General features: G+C 37.5%; 1 protein-coding gene and 1 pseudogene across 1 annotated transcript; both read left to right on the top strand.

The window, feature by feature from the left end:
* Window positions 1-5,080: 5,080 nt before the first annotated feature.
* On the top strand, window positions 5,081-5,775 carry LOC128627438 (ADP-ribosylation factor-like protein 2-binding protein; annotated as a pseudogene).
* A 10,430-nt stretch (window positions 5,776-16,205) lies between these two features.
* LOC119051970 (cyclin-Y-like protein 1) lies at window positions 16,206-17,345 on the top strand. The gene is given in 3 exon segments (XM_037149312.2): window positions 16,206-16,256; window positions 16,258-16,565; window positions 16,567-17,345. Coding segments are annotated over 3 exon segments (1,053 nt in total). The 5' UTR covers window positions 16,206-16,223; the 3' UTR covers window positions 17,279-17,345.
* The last annotated feature ends 1,659 nt before the right edge of the window (window positions 17,346-19,004 follow it).

Genomic DNA, 19,004 nt, shown 5'->3' with positions numbered 1-19,004 from the left:
GATTATATTTTACTTGATTGTTTGTTTTGTTGATTAGGTTCCACATATAGGTGAGATTATATGGCATTTGTCTTTAACCACCTGGCTTATTTCACTTAGCATAATGGTCTCCAGACCTATCCATGTGGGCACGAAGGGTAGGAAGGAGCTCCTTTCTGCTGCATGGTATTCTGCTTTGTAAATGTACCATTGTTTCTTAATTTATTCACTTACTGATGGGCACTTAGGTTGTTTCCAACACTTGGCTATTGTAAATTGTGCTATGAACATTGAGGTGCATAGGTTCTTTTGGATTGGTGTTTCAGGATTCTTATGATATAAGACCAGTAGTGGGATTCCTGAGTTGAAATGCAGTTCCATTTTTAGTTTTCTGAGGAAATTTCATACTGTTTTCCACAGTGGCTGCACCAGTCTGCATTCCTACCAACAGTGCACTTAGGTTTCCCTTTTCTCCACAACCTCTTCAACACTTGTTTGTTGATTTGTTTATGATGGCTATTCTGACTGTGTTAAGTGGTATCTCATAGTAGTTTTAATTTGTATCTCTCTGGTGGCTAGTGGTACTGAGCATTTTTTCATGTCTCTGGGCCCTCTGTATGTCCTTTTTGGAGAAGTGTGTGTTCAGGCCTTTTTTCCATGTTTTAATTGGGTTGTTTGTCTTCCTGGAGTGAAGTCATGTGAGTTCTATATATATTTTGGAGAAAAAGTCCTTGTCTTAGGTATCACTGGCAAATATGTTTTCCCATACAGTTGGTTCCCTTTTCCTTTTGCTGATGTTTTCTTTAGCCATGCAGATACTTTTTATTTTGATCAAGTCCCATCTGTTTATTCTTTCCTTTATGACCCTTGCTCTGGGGGACATATTAATGAAAATATTGCTTTGTGGAATGTCTGAGATTTTCCTGCCTATATTCTCCTCTAGGACTTTTATGGTGTCACAATTTACATTTAAGCCTTTACTCCATCGTGAGTTTATTTTTGTGTATGGTGTAAGTTTGTGGTTGAGTGTCATTGCTTTACAAGTAGCTGTCCATATCTCCCAAAAGAGTTTGTTGAAGAGGCTATTTGTACACCATTTTATGCTCCTACCCCCATTATCAAATACCAATTGACTATAGGGATTTGGATTTATTTCTGGACTCTCTATTCTGTTCCATTGATCTATTTGTCTGTTCTTATGCAAGTACCACACTATTTTGATTACTGTGGCTTTGTAAGATAGTTTCATATCAGGTACTGTGATCCCTACTATGTTGAAAAGATCATACAGCATAATCAAGTGTGATTCACTGCAGAGATGCAAGAATGGTAAAATATTTGCAAATATATTTCACATAATATACATCACATAAACAAAAGACAAAAATCACATGACCATATAAATAAATGAGTAAAAAGCATTTGATAAGGTACAATACTCTTTATGATAAAAACACTCCACAAAGTGGAGGTAGATGGAGCATACTTCAACATAATAAAGACTATAAATGAGAAACCTATAGCCAACAACATACTCAATGAGCAAAAGCTGAAAGTTTTCCCACTAAAATCAGGAATAAGACAAAGGATGTCCACTTTCACCACTTCTATTCAACATAGTATTGGAAGTCCTAGCCACAGTGATCAAACAAGAAAAAGAAATAAAAAGCATCCAAATGGAAAGGAGGAAGCAAAACTGTCATTGTCTGCAGATGACATGGCAGTATGCATAGAAAACCCTATAGACTCTACCAGTAAACTACTTGACCTAATAGGTGAATTTGAAAAAACAGCAGGATACAAAATCAATATTCAGAAAAATCAAAGGCATTTTTGTACACAATAATGAAATATCAGAAATAGAAATCAGGAAAAAAATCCCATTTGATAGAGCAGCAAGAAAAATGAAGTACCTACAAATAAACCTAACCAAGAGGGTAAAAGACCTGTACTCAGTAAACTGCACAACAGTAAAGAAACAGTTTAAAGAAGACACAAACAAATGAAAGCATATCCATGTTCATAGATTGGAAGAATTAACATTATTTAAATGTTCATACTACCCAAAGCAACTTATAGATTCAATGCAGTCCCTATTAAAATACCAATGACATATTTCAAAGATATAGAACAAATACTTCAAAATGTATATGGAATCATAAATCATCCTGAATAGCTACAAAAATTTTGAGAAAGAAAAATAAATTAAAATTCAACAGGAAATCTATAATAGTCTATATTTGTTCATAAAAATGAATATAGTAACTAAGGAATTTAGATCAATAAAATGTATCAGTGAACAAAGTTGTATTAATTTTTGTGAGAAGGTGTTAAACTACAACTATCAAATGTAGCACTGCATAGTTATATAAAAATCAAGTGATATGTGAGATGGATGACATTAAGGAATTTATAATGTAAAATATTATAACCTAAATGTGTAATTACCATTGATTTTAAGAGTTATTTAAAATCAAGATATAACATGTGTTGGAGAGTATGTGAAGAAAAGAGAATCCTCATACACTGCCGGCAAGTATGTAAAATAGTATAGCCACTATGGAAAACATGGAGGTTACTAAAAAATTAAGAACAGAGCTTCCATATGACCCCAAAACCCTTTTTTCTGGGTACCTTTCTGAAAAATTCAAAAATGCTTATATATACCCTTATGTTTATTGCAACACTGTTCACATTAGCCAAGATATAGAAACAATTAAGTGTCTTTCCATGAATGATTGAATAAAGAATTGACACATGTATATAATGGTGTGCTACCGAGCCACAAGAAAGGATCAAACAGTGCCATTTACAACAAATATCATGCTAAGTGAACAAAGTCAGATGGAAAAAGACAAGAACTGTAACATATCTCTCACATGTGGGATATAAAACAAAAAGTAACAAACAAAATAAACACATATTTACAGACAACAGAATGATGTTTACTAGAGGGAAAAGAATGGAGGGAGAATAAAGAGGGTTAGAAGGGTCAAATATGTAGTAATTGAAGGAGTCTAGAATTTGAACAGTGAAAACACAATTGAATAAACAGCTGTTATATTATATATTTGTACAAGTAAAATTTATATAATGTTATTAACCAATGTTAATAAGAGGAATTATTAAAGGCCAAGAAGCCATAATTGAAATGAAGTAGGATTTTATAAAGAGTATTTTTAAAAGAGCTGTTTAAGAATATTGAATAAAGGTTCCTCTGATATGGGAAGGAATAGTTATTTCTTGTTGTCTTCACCTCAGGTTTTAAAAGGCTATGTATTAGCCAGAGTTTTGATGGAAAAAAAGTTGGTATAATGAAATAAAAACATTGAGGAAATTATTGACAAATTTGTGAACAGCAGTGAGGGAAACCAACAAAACTTGGCAAAATACCTTCAGAACTAGCAAGAAAAGGAGGCCGTTACCAACTCTAAATATAAAGGGACAAGATGAGTTTGTGTTATTGAAAATTGGTGGTACAAATAGCTATAAGAGTGGGAAGATCAATAGGAACTACAATATAGGCCTAAAGTAAATTCAGATCCAAATACAATGCACACAATGTTTTAGGAGCATTATTTACAACAGCCAAAAATGGAAACAATTCAAATGTCCATCAAGAGATGAACGGATCAACAAAATGTAGCATAACCATGCACTGGCATACTATCTAGTCATAAAAGTATGAAGTACTGACTCATGATACAACATGGATGAACCTTGAAAACATTGTGGTAAGTGCAAGGTCAGTCGCAAAAGATATTGTGCTATATGATTATATTCATATGAAATCCCAGAATAATCTATAGAGACCAAAAAGATTAGTTAGTGGATGCTAAGGGCTAGAGGGGAGAAAGGTAATAGGGGAATAGGAGGATGATAATTAAAATTGACTATGGTGATGGATTCATTTCTGTGGATACTGTTGATCCTTGAACAACTTGGGAGTTAGGGGTGCCAACCACCATGCAGTTGCAAAATCCAGGTACAACTTTTTCACTCCCCCCAAACTTAACTACAGTCATCCCTGTGCATATGCAGATTCCCATCCATGGACCAAAACCAATTTTTAATCTAAAGTTTGTTGAATCTGCAGATGTGTAGCCTGAGGATATGAAGGACTGACTGTATATTTATTGAAAAAAATCCAAGTATTGCAAAGCCATATTGTTCCAGGGTCAACTGTATACTAAAATCCTTTAAATGGGTGAGCTGCATCCTATGTAAATTATATTTCAATAATACTGTTTTAAAAAATAGAAAAACATGGAAATTTAGCCAAAATCACAGAAAAGATTGAGTTTTCAATCATGAAAAGTTATAGAACCCAGTTTAAGAATAGAGGGAGTATATAATTATTTTGCCTGGGGTTGCTGGCATATTCACTCCAAATTCCCCTGCTAATAGTTTATATTTCAACTTGGTTGGTGGCTCTAATAATGTATACAATGTATATGTACACATGCTAACACTTTTTGCAAGCATATACAAATTATAATAAACATTTAAAAATATTTGGAATCTATTCAATTTTTATTCAGGGTCCCAGAAGAAAAGTGGTTTCCTCTATGACTCTTCCCTCACTTTAAGCAGGTTTAAAGAGCAGGGGGGAATAAAAATAAAGTTACTTTTATGTTTAAATCCATGAGACCCTTATGATTAACATACCCAGGTACTTTCAAGACTAAATCTGCAACCAAAGAACGTAGGTCCTATTGAGTTCAAGATTGTAAATTAGACTCTGTTGATATTTTCCATATTCCTTTATGTCATTGGTCATGGAGAGTCTTCAAAGCATCTAAGTATACCATAGAAAACTACCAATAAGATATTTAGTGAAAGACCTTGCTGCAATATTTTCAAAACACGTTTTTCAGCCCTCAGGGCCATGAGTGGTAGGTGAAGGTAGAGTGTTAAGGCAGGAAATGTATTAATGGGACTCAGGGATACCCTGCCCCACACCCTGCTCCTGTACCTCCACTTGAACAACATTATTATGGTCACTTTTCTTTGATCATGTAGGTGGTACATCATATATAGAGGAATTGAGATTAAAAATGATCAAGAGAGCAATACATATAACAGGTCTGGCCTGGTAGGGATGCCTGGCTATAACTGGGCTGCAGCCAGGGGTTTGAAGCTGGAGCCTGACACAGAGGTGCTGACCCCACTAGGCCATAAGCTGGCTGCAGCCTGGGTGAGGAGGTCTCCCTGTGTGGGTTGGGGCTCTGCAGAGCAAAGCAAGGTTGGTCTTAGATTAAGAGGAGTGGGAGAATAAGAGGCCTAGGCCCACACCAGGTAGATTCATGACATCAATGAATGCCCTAAGGGAGAGATCTTTGCACTGCCCTCTTCTGTCTCTGATATGGAATTTGAAGCTATGGTTGGATATTTAGAGGATATTATCATGGTTGATGAGTTCCAGTGACTACAGAGAAATTTTATGGATAAGTACTACAGGAGTTTGAAGACACAGAGAAAGATAAACTCACTTGTATGCTTACTTTTAGCAAATGTATTTCTCCAGTAGAAAAGTATATTGAACAACAGCTGCTGGAATGGGTTTCTAGATTTAACATAGCTGATTTCGCAACACTACTACAGCACTATAAAGATTGAATGGCTGGTCATGTATTCAACATGCAGCTCACTTTTATTAATTTTCTGTCAAAGAAATGTTTCCAGACTACAGAGTAGAAGAAGGTTAGGGACTGGACTTAAACACTGGTTTTGTGGTGACTTTTTTTGTGCAAATTATCTTCTATGCCTGCTTCCTAGAACCACCTGTGGCATTAGGTCCCACATCCAAGCAATGGGATCATTCTGGATATCGCCAGCCCAATGGACTGGAAGAGACTTTAGCTAATAGTGACAAAAGGATAGATCTTGGAAAGACTCTTCTGAAACTCCTCATTAATGTTAAGTATTGATGGATCAACAAGAAAGGTACCTGACCCTCCTGGGACTTGTTTCTCCCGAGACACCTTGTTTTCAGTAACTCTAGTACTCTTCTCCCAGTACACACCTCTGTCAGGCTTTCTGAGTCAGGCTCCTCTGGGGCATGTCCATGTCAAACACCCATATATAGAATATATACATCAATGTGTTAGTGCTATGAAGTAACACGCCATCACTAACCCTCTTTTTACCAGCACATGACTTTTGACATGTGTCAGAGTTTCAGTCCTTCAGTCTTCGTAGGGTATTTAACTGTCTGGGAATATTTATCTAGGGTGTTATTCTGGAGATTTCTGAAGTATGACAACTAGTCTTGGCTGTAGGAAGCAACAGAGAGATGGGCTCTACCTAAAAACTATATGTGAAGGTCATTTTTAGTACTACATTTGCAGCTTCACTTTCACTAGTTTTCAGTATGAAAACTAGTGAAAATTAGTTTTCATTAGTTTGATATAGTCCAACTGTTTCTAAATTTCTCTTTAAAGCATTTTAAAATATTTCTATAAATTAATACTCTGGCTAACTTGGTGGATATAATATTGGAACTTCCACAATAACCCACTTAAAGACCAAAGAATTATGCTGATTGTCTTTTTAGATTTAATGTTATGAAGACAAAAGTATTTTCTGTGTTGCAATTACTATTTTACTAGGTATCAAAGAATGTAGTCTATCCTGCAAGCAAACTAAAAGGCATCCTTTTCATACAGCATATTAAATATTTGTGCAGATTCATTTCAAATCTTTTCTGTATAAATCTATAGTCTTTCTCTTGGGACAAGTTCTCTGCAATTCTTTCTCCCTGTCAAAATCTCTGTTATGGACATGGTGTAGAGATGGAGTTACATTAATTTGGCTCAGCATCAATAGGGGATATCAAACAGCTTCACTGGTCATATTGACAGAAAAGCATGTGTGTCCCATCTCTAGAAAAGAAAAAGAAGATCATAGAAGTTTAACTTCCACTATATAACTTTGATTTCTTTAAAGTAAAAATAAGACTGTGTACTGACTTTTCACTTGGCCATTCTGGTTGTAAATTCTACGTGTTTTTCTGTACTGATGAACCACTTATTAAATATTTTTGTACAATGAAAAAAAATTATCAAGAGAAGCACATGACTCTCACAAGACTTGAACTGGGCAATTCCCAGTTGATGGGAGAGATGGGAATGTGAGAATCTCGTCTTAGTGTTTACAGCCTCACTTTAGGATTCTAAGAATTCATTGTGCTTCTTAAACAAGATAATTTGTGTTACTTTTATTTTGACTTGAACATTTTTATTGTTGTTTAATTACAATTGTACCCATTACTCTCACCTGCCCTATTCACCCTGCAATCTTCCACATTCATTCCTTCCCACCCCCCGTTGTCTTCGTCCATGGGTCCTTTATACATTTTCCCTGATTTGGCTCTTTCCCTTCTTTCCCAGGTTATCCCCCTCACTCCTCCCCTCTGGTCACTGTAAAGTTGTTCTTTATTTTCATGACTCTGGTTCTATTTTGCTCACTTGCTTATTTTGTTGATTAGGTTCCACTTATAGGTAAGATCATATGGTATTTGTTTTTCACCTCTTGGCTTATTTCACTTAGTATAATGCTTTCCAGTTCCAGCCTGCTCTTGCAAAGGGTAGGAGTTCCTTCTTTCTTTTTGCAGCATGATATTACATTGTGTAAATGCGCCACAGTTGTTTGACCCAATCACTCACTTACTTTTCAATGAGCCTTTCAATATTTGGAGAATTTAGAAATGGACTGGCAGTAGGAGCAAAGAGAAATGCAAGCCCATTGATAGGAAAACCTGGACCAGTCCTGAAATACTCTCCAGTCCCTGGGTCTTTTCCATGTTTCCTCACTACTTTGTGATCAGACATTGCTAAAAAGAAAAGTTATCAATTACATTCTCACCACCCCAAAAACAGGAGTGAAGAAAAGAATAGAATCTCTTCAATTCCTAACTCCAAATAGATATTTTACAAATTTAGTGTTTACCAATAAAATATTCTTCTGCTATTCTGATATGAATTTTTATTTAGATAATAATGTGAACAAGTTATTAGGATGGTCATTTTCAAGATAATTACTTATTTGGATACTGATTACTGGGCTGATCTTTATTGCTGGCACAAGTAACACCCCATTTTCATTACAAAACCTTTTATTACAAAATCATAAGCATGTAATTCTCTAACATAACAATATCACACTCAAGCACACTATGATATTTTAGGTGAAATGTTCAAATTAAAACTATAAATTATTACCCCCATATTATTACCCTATCAACCACACTCAAGCAAGCCTTACTTCTGCCAGACCCTGTGTATGACTAAAAACTTTCAGAGAAAAAGAACAAGTGACCTCACAACTCTACATCATTTTTATCTTTGCCACACTTATAAAACATTCCCAACACATAAAATCAGTTATAATGTTGGTATAATTAATGCTACAACATGTTTAATTTTCAGAAAGAAAATTTCTCTTTTCTAAACAACATCCATTATGTCAAAACATGCTGATAAATTCTGCAATCTAGTGAACTTAGTTTTTTTAGTGAAAGGTAAAAACTGAAAGTTTGTATTGGACAGGTTTCTTCTATAAGCTCTATTTTTATCAGTAGAAAAATGTTTTCAACTGTTGTCACAGAGATGGTGACATACTCAGAAAGCAATAGATCCTACTTAATTGCTTCATTTCAATGCCAGCAATGCCAGAACTACAACTCTAGCTATCACCACTCAATGGGCATTATATTCGTGCTTTTAGTCACACTACAAGAATGGAAACTTCTAGACAGCCTCACAGGGGAATTCCACATACGTATTCACCCAGGATAAGCACATTGTGTAGAACATAATCATACTGAAGACCCTAATAAATCAATACTTAATGAATAATAAATATAACTGAAGGAGAAATAATAACAGAGTTCAATAGATGTCTATTTATTGGGGCTTGAGAATAAGAACAAGTGAAGACATACTAATTTTCTCAAATTGATATGTATTATGAGAAATGTAATGCATTCCTTAGGTCTGTTAAGTCCTATGATAAGTTTTTGAAATGCTTATTCAAAGAGATCTAAATAGATTTCTTCAAGGAAGAATATCCGAGAGCCCTTGATTTGTTAATGTGAGAAGACATTTTATAAATATATTTGACCATGTAATCTTATTTTTTCTTGGAAATAAATTTGTTTTGGAAAACGTTTTGTTTTTTCTTGGAAACATTTTAAGAAGTTAGTGCTCCTCAATATTTCTTGGGAAGCATTAGTTTATGTTAACAAAAAAGAGAAACCATGAGTTTCTGTTCACTTTTTCATTTGACACACTATATTGTACAGTGAATCCTCATTCATTTAAATCCTTGACAGGTTCTTGGAACCTTTGACTATAAGCAGAATAATGTATAATAAAACCAATATTACCATTAATTTCAATGATCAGGCTAAGTGATATAAACAAGAATTAAGTTCTTATGGCATATTTCTAGTCATGAAAACATCACCAAATTTCTAAATAAAGACCCAAAACCCTCCTAGTATTGCACATTGGAATAAAAATGGACATACACACATTTAGCAAATATTAATAAAACAAGCAAGAGAATTCTTTTGCAATTCACTTTCTCTAATTTAAGGTCATGAGTGGCTGGAGCCTCTCTCTACAACTCAGGGTACAAGGCAGGAACTAACCCTTAACAAGATACCCTTCTATCTGAGGTGGCATTTACACCCACACCCACATTCACTGGGACAGCTTAGACACATTGATTAATTTAATGTGCACTTCTTGAGGACATAGTAGGAAAACTGAGTCCCCAGAGAAAACACATGCAGACATGGAGAGGATGTGAAAACTCCACATGAACAGTGGCCCTGGTCAGGAATGTTTTTCTCCCATCAACATTATAATAAAACTGGGATGCTGGGAATATGGCGACGGAGTAGGATGGAGCGCATTCTAGCTCCCGTACTCATGCATGAAAACCCTGGTAGATCTATAGAGAAACAGCACAATAAACCATCGGTTACCCAGCACTTATGAAATTAAAAGACCAGAGATTGTTACCGAAGCTGAAACACCAGACAGTGGCAGAGTCAGCTACAGGAGCTGGGACACATGTGGCCCCTGTGCCACCACCATAGCAATGGGCCTGGGAGCCGGGGAGTCAGCTACAGGAGCCGGGACACTGGAGGCCCCTCTACTGCTGCCACAGAGACAGGCCTGGGCACCGGGGAGTCAGCTACGGGAGCTGGACACTCCAAGCCCCTGTGAAGGACCTGGGTGCCAGAGGAGTCAGCTACAGGAGCCGGGACACTCAGCAGTGATAGGTGACCAGCGCGGGGACCAGCGTGAGAGTAGGTGAAGACAGAGAACATCAAGATACCTGAAAGAGTCTTCACCACTGAACTTCACAGGTATCATACCACAGAAGTTCACACCATAAACCTACGGTGTCAGAACAGATCAATTTTAGAAGCTGAGACTAACAAGAAGAGTCTCAAACAATGGGAAGACAAAGAAACAATCCCCAAATGAAAGAAAAAGCAGAAACTTCAGAAAGAATGTTAGATGAAATAGAGGCAAGTCAACTATCAGATATTGATTTCAAAGCACTCACTGGTTATCAGGAAGTTCAAAGAGTTCACAATGAGCTACCAGAAACTACAGGGGAGCTACAACAATCTCAGCGCAAACTATATCAACATGAAAAAAGAAATGGAAAACATTAGCAAGGGCCAAGAGGAAATGAAGAATACAATTTCTGAATTGAAGAACACAGTAGATAGTTTCAAAAGTAGGATAGATGAGGCAGCGGATAGGATTAGCGAATTGGAGGACAAAGTAGAAAGCATCTCACAGAAAGAGCAAGAAAATGAAAAGAGGCTCAGAAAGAATGAAGAGGGATTAAGAGAAATGCAAGACAATATGAAACGTAATAATATCCGAATAATAGGAATACCAGAAGGAGAAGTAGAAAAACAAGGGATAGAAAACGTATTTGAAAGAGTAATGAGAGAAAACTTCCCTGATTTGATGAGAGAAAAAGTCACACAAAACGAGGAATCACAGAGAGTCCCAATCAAGAGGAACCCAAGGAGGCCCACTTCAAGACACATCATCATTAAAATGGCAAAATTCCAAGACAAAGAGAGAATCTTAAAGGCAGCAAGGGAGAAAAAAGAAGTAACATACAAGGGAGCCCCAATAAGGTTAGCTACTGACTTCTCAATGGAAACACTCCAAGCAAGAAGAGAATGGCAAGAAATATTCCAAGTAATGAAAAACAGAGGCCTACAACCAAGGCTACTTTACCCAGCAAGGCTCTCAATCAAGATGGAAGGCCAAAAAAAGAGCTTCCAAGACAAAAGAAGTCTGAAAGAATACGCCTCCACCAAACCAGCTCTACAAGAAATAATAAAGGGACTGCTTTAAGGAAAGGAAGGAAAAGAAGGAGACAGAGAGGAACACAGGTACAAAAATGGCAATGAATAAGTACTTATCAACAATAAACTTAAATGTAAATGGGTTAAAAGCTCCAATCAAAAGACACAGAATAGCTGAATGGATAAGAAAGCCTGACCCACACATATGCTGCCTACAAGAGACCCACCTCAGGACAAAAGACCATCACAGACTAAAAGTGAAAGGCTGGAAACAATTTTTCCAAGCAAACGAACAGGAAAAAAAAGCTGGAGTAGCAATTCTCATATAGGACAAAATAGACTTCAAAAAAAGGGCCATAAAGAGAGACCTAGAAGGCCACTTCATTATACTCACAGGAAGAAATCACCAAGAAGATATTAATATTGTAAATATATATGCACCCAACATAGGGGCACCAAAATATATTAAGAAATCTTAGAGGACTTCAAGAAAGATATAGACAGCAACACAATTATAGTAGGGGATTTTAACACCCCACTATCAAAAATGGACAGATCTTCCAAAAAAAATATCAACGAAGATATTGCTGGATTAAACAACACTGTAGATGAAATGGACTTAACCGATATATATAGAGCCCTTCATCCCAAAGAAGCTAAATACACATTCTTTTCAAATGCACATGGAACATTTTCAAAGATAGACCACATGATAGGACACAAAATGAGACTCAAAAAATTCAAGAAAATTGAAATCATACCAAGCATCTTCTCTGACCACAAGGGACTGAAATTGGAAACCAACCCCAAAGGAAAAAACCCAAAGCACCCAAAATCATGCAGACTGAATGGTATGCTATTAAACAATGAGTGGGTCAAGAATGAAATTAGGGAAGAAATCAAAAAGTTTCTGGAAACAAATTAAAATGATCTCACAATAACCCAAAACTTATGGGACACAGCCAAGGCAGTCCTAAGAGGGAAGTTTATAGCAATACAGGCCTACCTAAAGAAGATAGAAACATTTCAAACAAACAACCTAACCCTACACCTGCAAGAACTCAAGGAACAACAACAAAGATAGCCCAGAGCAAGCAGAAGGAAGGAAATAACCAAGATTAGAGCAGAATTAAATGACATAGAAACTAAAAGCACAATTCTAAGGATCAATGAATCCAGGAGTTGGTTCTTTGAGAAGATAAACAAAATAGACAAGCCCTCAAATAGGCTCATCAAGAAAAGAAGAGAGAGGACACAAATAAACACAATCAGAAATGAAAGAGGAGAGATTACAACTGATACCACAGAAATAGAAGGGATTGTAAGAAATTACTATGAAGAACTGTATGCCAAGAAATTTGAAAACCTAGGGGAAATGGAGACATTTCTAGAAAAATACAATCTTCCAAAACTCAGTGAAAAAGAAGCAGAAAATCTAAATATACCAATAACAGCAAAAGAAATTGAAGCAGTAATCAAAAAACTCCCATCACACAAAAGCCCTGGACCAGATGGTTTCACAGGAGAATTCTACAAAGCATTGAAGGAAGAGCTAATCCCTATTCTCTACAGAATATTCCAAAAAATCCAGAAGGATGGAAAACTCCCAAATTCTTTTTATGAAGCCAGCATCATCCTAATTCCAAAACCAGATAGAGACACAACAAAGAAAGAGAACTTCCGGCCAATATCGCTGATGAACACAGATGCTAAAATCCTCAACAAAATATTGGCAAATCGCATCCAACAATATATCAAAAAGATCATACACCAAGACCAAGTAGGATTCATCCCAGGGATGCGAGGATGGTTCAGTATTCCCAAATCAGTAAATGTAATACATCACAGAAACAAAAGCAAAGACAAAAATCACATGATCATACCAATAGACGCGGAAAAAGCTTTTGATAAGGTACAACACCCATTTATAATAAAAACACTCAGCAAAGTGGGAATACAGGGATAATTCCTCAATATAATAAAGGCCATATATGAGAGACCTACAGCCAACATCATACTCAATGGGCAAAAACTAAAAGCTTTTCCACTAAGATCAGGAACAAGACAAGGATGTCCTCTTTCACCACTTCTATTCAATATAGTATTGGAAGTTTTAGCCACAGAGATCAGGCAAGAAAAGGAAATAAAAGGCATCCAAATAGGAAAGGAGGAAGCAAAACTGTCATTGTTTGCAGATGACATGATAGTATACATGGAAAATCCTACAGACTCTACCAAAAAACTGCTTGAACTAATTAGTGAATTTGGAAAAACAGCGGGTTACAAAGTCAATATCCAGAAATCAAAGGCATTTTTGTATACCAACAAGGAATCAGCAGAAGCAGAAATCAAGAAAAAAATCCCATTCGATATAGCAAAAAGAAAAATAACATATCTGGGAATAAACCTAACTAAGGAGGTAAAAGACCTGTGTGCAGAAAACTACACAGCTCTGAAGAACGAAATCAAGGAAGACACAAACAAATGGAAACATATACCTTGTTCATGGATTGGAAGAATTAACATCATCAAAATGTCCATACTACCCAAAGCAATATACAGATTCAATGCAATACCTATTAAAGTACCAATGGCATATTTCACAGATATAGAGCAAACACTTCAAAAATTTATATGAAACCATAAATGACCCTGAGTAGCAGCTGCTATTTTAAGAAAGAAGAACAAAGTAGGAGGGATCACAATAGCTGATATCAAACTGTATTACAAGGCCACTGTAATCAAAACAGCCTGGTACTGGCATAAAAACAGGCACATAGACCAATGGAACAGAACAGAGAGCCCAGAAACCAACCCAACTCTCTACAGTCAATTAATATTCAACAAAGGGGGCAGTAACATAAAATGGAGTAAAGATAGCCTCTTCAACAAATGGTGTGGGGAGAACTGGACAGCTATGTGCAAAAAAATGAAACTTGAGCACCACCTTACACCATACACCAAAATAAATTCAAGGTGGATAAAAGACTTAAATATCAGCCATGACACCATTAAAGTCCTAGAGGTGAACATCGGCAAGAAAATCTCAGATATTTCACACAGCAACATTTTTACTGATATGTCCCCTAGTGCAAGGAATATAAAGGAAAGAATAAACAAATGGGATCTCATCAAAATAAAAAGCTTCTGCATGGCTAAAGAAAACAGTATTAAATTAAAAAGACAACCAACTGTATGGGAAAACATATTTGCCAATGACGCCTCAGACAAAGGTTTAATCTCCAAAATATACAAAGAACTTACATGACTCCACTCTAAGAAGACATCCAACCCAATTAAAAAATGGGAAAAGGACTTGAACAGACACTTCTCTGAGGAGGACATACAGAACATCCAGAGACACATGAGGAGATGCTCAATATCATTAGCTATCAGAGAGATGTAAATTAAAACCACAATGAGATACCACTTTACACTGGTCAGGATGGCTATCATAAAGCAACAAACAACAAATGTTGGAGAGGTTGTGGGGAAAAGGGGTCCTTATTTCACTGTTGGTGGGATTGCAGACTGGTACAACCATTATGAAAACAGTATGGAATTTTTTCAGAAAAATAAAAATCGACTTGCCTTTTGACCCAGCAATTCCACTGCTGGGATTATATCCTAAGAATCCTAAAACATTAATTTCAAAGAACCTATGCACCACAACATTCATAGCAGCACAATTTACAATAGCCAAGAGCTGGAAGCAACCTAGGAGCCCGCCAGTAAATGAATGGATCCAAAAATTGTGGTACATATACACAATGGAATTCTATGCAGCAGAGAGAAAGAAGGAGCTACTACCCTTTGCAACAACATGGATGGAACTGGAAAGCATTATGCTGAGAGAAATAGGCCAGCTGTTGAAAGACAAATACCATGTGATCTCACCTTTAACAGGAAGCTAAACAACAAAACGAACAAGCAAGCAGAATAAAAACAAAGACACTGATATAGAGAACAAGGGGACAGTGACCAGAGGGGAGAAGGAAGGGAATTTAAGGGGAAAAAAGGGGAGGAATTTGGAGGAACAAATATGAAGGACACAGGGACGAGAACTAAGGGGGGTGGAAATTGGAGGGAGGTGGGGAGCACGGTGCGTGGGGGGGGCTGGTATGGGAGAAATAGACAAAAAATTGTACTTGAAAAATAACTAAATAAAATTAAAAAATTATAATAAAACTATGTTGAATGAAACATTATTCAAAGACTTGCTATAGTTACTGAAAGTTAGATATTTCTCTACTATCTCCCATTTGATTTCTATATAATTTATAACTTTGTGCTAAAATTTGTTCATTATTTTTAGAAGCACTAACCTGAGGATCATCAACTAAAATCTTCCTGAAGAAATTTCCCTTGACTATTTGTAGAAGTCTTCACTTTCTTGGGAAGGCACCAAATCAAGGCAATGAAGCTTCTTCCCTTCATAGACTCATTGACTTTTCTCTAATGAATGCTCTAAAAGTATATGGATTAACTCTATTATCCAGGCTTGTACAACTACTAATAAAATAATTTTCCTTATTGAATAAGAATTGTCAATGGCAAGATAACATTGAAATTAAGCAGCCGAGTAAGACATTAAGCTTTCTCAGCATCATCTCACTGTATTCTCTGTGACAATATATGGGAAAAAATTTCTACTTATAAAAATAGAGTTTATAGCCCTCGAAGACTAGGCAACTCGGGGGAGGCAGTAGCATCGCTACCGCAAGGGGTACGGCCGGCTGGGCCAGGGGCTGCCAGTGCGGGCCAAACTATTGTTGGGGGAGAGGGCATTACCGAGAGGCAGAGTCAGAAGTGGGGGCAGGAGTCCGGGGTGAGCAAAAGCGGCGACAGAGGCGAAGAGTGCAGGCACTTCCTGGGGAACACGCAGACCTGTTGCATGAAGCCTAGTGTCAGCCTCAAGCTGAGCCGGGCGCTCGGAGCGAGCAGAGCTGGACTACGTGCAGTATGAGATCTATGAGGCGGCGGCTGGGGACGCGGTGGCAGTAGCACCTTCACCCGCTGCCCTGGACCCCGCTGAGTTGGATTTCGGAATGGGAGAAGGCTACAGCCTGCAGCACATAAGCGACCGGGAGATGCCAGACGAATTAGCTGTGGAATCAAACCCTTCTGACCATCCGAGGGCAAGCACGATTTTCCTGAACAAATCTCAAACGGATTTGCGAGAAAAGAGGAAGAACAACTATGTAAACCATGTATCTCCAGGGCTCCTTACTAAAAAATAGCTCATGCTCAACATTATTTCTAGATGACAGCACAGTCAGCCAGCCTAATCTTAGAACCACAATACAATGTGTGACCTTAGGGATATATTACCACATAAAGAACAGAGATGCAAATAGATCCTTGGATATTTTTGATGAGAGATCACATCCACTCACACGAGAAAGAATTCCAAAGGAATACTTTAAGCATGACCCAGAGCACAAATTTATTTACAGATTTGTTAGTAGTTTTTTCAGTGCCGCACAGCTGAGAGCTGAGTGTGCCATAGTAATTTTGGTTTACTTAGAAAGGCTTTTAACTTATGCTGAAATCAAAATTTGTCCCACTAACTGGAAAAGAATTACTCTGGGAGCCGTTCTTCTTGCCTCCAAGGTCTGGGACTATCAGGCTATGTGGAATGTGCACTACTGCCAGATTCTCAAGGACATTGCAGTTGAGGAGATGGAAGGGCATTTTCTGGAGCTACTTCAATTTAATATTAATGTTCCTGCCAGTGTTTATGCCAAATACTACTTTGACCTTCGCTCCTTAGCAGATGACAACAACCTGCCTTTTTGTTTTGCACCTCTTAGCAAAGAAAGAGTACAGAACCTAGAGGCCATTTCCAGATTGTGTGAAGACAAAGACCTGTGCAGAGCTGCTATGAGAAGGTATCTCAGTGCCGATAATTTTATTGGTATTCAGCATTCTAAAGCCATACTGTCTTAAGGGAGAAGTGAGGGGTTGTAACATCATGAGCCCCTGATCTACGAGGACTGGGACAATACCACCTCACCTGCTCAAAAACCAGCGGAGTTAGTCCCTCACCTGGGCAGACTGGAGAAATACCATCTCTCCTGCCCAAGAACCAGCAAAGTCAGTAAGACAGACATCAAACTGAAGAGCCTCATGGACAGCAAGTACTATGTTATAGGAAAATGAAGTGACTAGACACCGAGGGATTCTCGAGTACGAGGTTTATTAACGTGCACAGGCCCAGAGGAGTGAGTCTCCAAATTCTGAGCCCCGAACAAAGGATTCTTGGGGTTTATATAGCCTATGGGGTCTTCCTGTCTACGTAGCAAAGCGAGACACAGAAGCAGAATGAAGTAATTAGTTCTATTTACGGGGCAGAAGCAGAGTACAAAGGCAAAATGTGAAAATTAGTTCTATCAGTGGGGGTGCTAGCCCCAGTCCTTGTGACTATCCTGCTGTTTGCTTTTCCCAGATGGCCTTATTGTTCTCCCAGGGTGCCTGGGGTTTTGGGTGAACAAAGGTTTTCCAAAGTTTCCCACATCACTGTGCTTGTGGGAAAGAATGGGACCTTGTCAGTGCAACACACTCTTTGTCCTTTACTAAATGAGTTACAAAAACCACTCCAAAGCAACGGCTCCCAACCCACACACAGATATTTGCTTACAATGCAGGCTGATAACTGTGAACTGTGTGAGGTTCTTTTATTGAAGTTTAAAACTTGAGACTTGAAAGACACTAACCATATATAACTTTTATGTCTTTCCTGTTTTTCTGAACTGCCCCTCCAAGAAAGAAAACAGAAACCCCTCCCCCACTGTTGCCGCATATTCCTTCACAGTCAGTGCAGTATATTACCATTAAAACAGGGGGCTCCTAACAACCCATAAAGCCACTGAGCAACAGACTGTGTAGCACTGTTAGGCATTGAAGGGTTCGTCCTACTACATCCTAGAAGCTGCTAGCTTATTATTGGCCATCAGTTTAAACCAAAAAGCTGCTGAATAACACTTGCCATTCAAATTCTTTGCAAACACTGCTTATTAGCATATTGGCATGTTTGGGATAAGAGAAAATTTCAATCATTGATTATCTACTTACAGTGGGTCCATGCTACATATCTTAAAAACTATATTGGGATTAAAAAATAATCTATAAGGATGCTTCTCATTATCTGATGTGTTTCTTTGTTGAATAAATATATCAATAGATATTTCCATAATTCCAATCAATGTGTTGGTCCAGTGATAACAAGCAGGTGATGAAATAGGTGTTCCCCAACTGCGGCGTCACATGCCTGGGCCCTCCAAGTGCTGCTGGGGAAGGAGTAGTGCCACTCACTCACAAAGAAACATCACGTGGAAGCTTACATTTCTATTTCTTGTAAACTTAGTTTTGTAAATTGTTAAAATGAGAAGCTTCAGCCAGTCTTTGCCATCGTCAAGAGGGAGCTGAAACAAGAAATTAAAAGCTTAAATGTTTAAGAAACATTTAAATTTTCAAATGTTTAAGTCTGTAGCATTTATACACCAAGTGCCAAAGCTTAAAATCGCACTGGGACTTTAAGGGACACCTTGTGTCTCCACAGAAATGCCCTCCTCTTTTAAAATAAATCTTTGCAAGTCCTCATATAGGTTATTTTATTGCTTTCTATTTATTTTTCTTCTTTTCTCTTTTTTGCTCAATCCCTCCCCTCCCAGTC

The sequence above is a fragment of the Artibeus jamaicensis genome, unplaced genomic scaffold, assembly GCF_021234435.1.
Source record: "Artibeus jamaicensis isolate MK-2021 breed Jamaican fruit bat unplaced genomic scaffold, CSHL_Jam_final contig_399, whole genome shotgun sequence".
Classification (NCBI taxonomy): Eukaryota; Metazoa; Chordata; class Mammalia; order Chiroptera; family Phyllostomidae; genus Artibeus; species Artibeus jamaicensis.
Note: the sequence above shows the minus strand (reverse complement) of the source record. Positions and strands in the feature narration are given on the sequence as shown.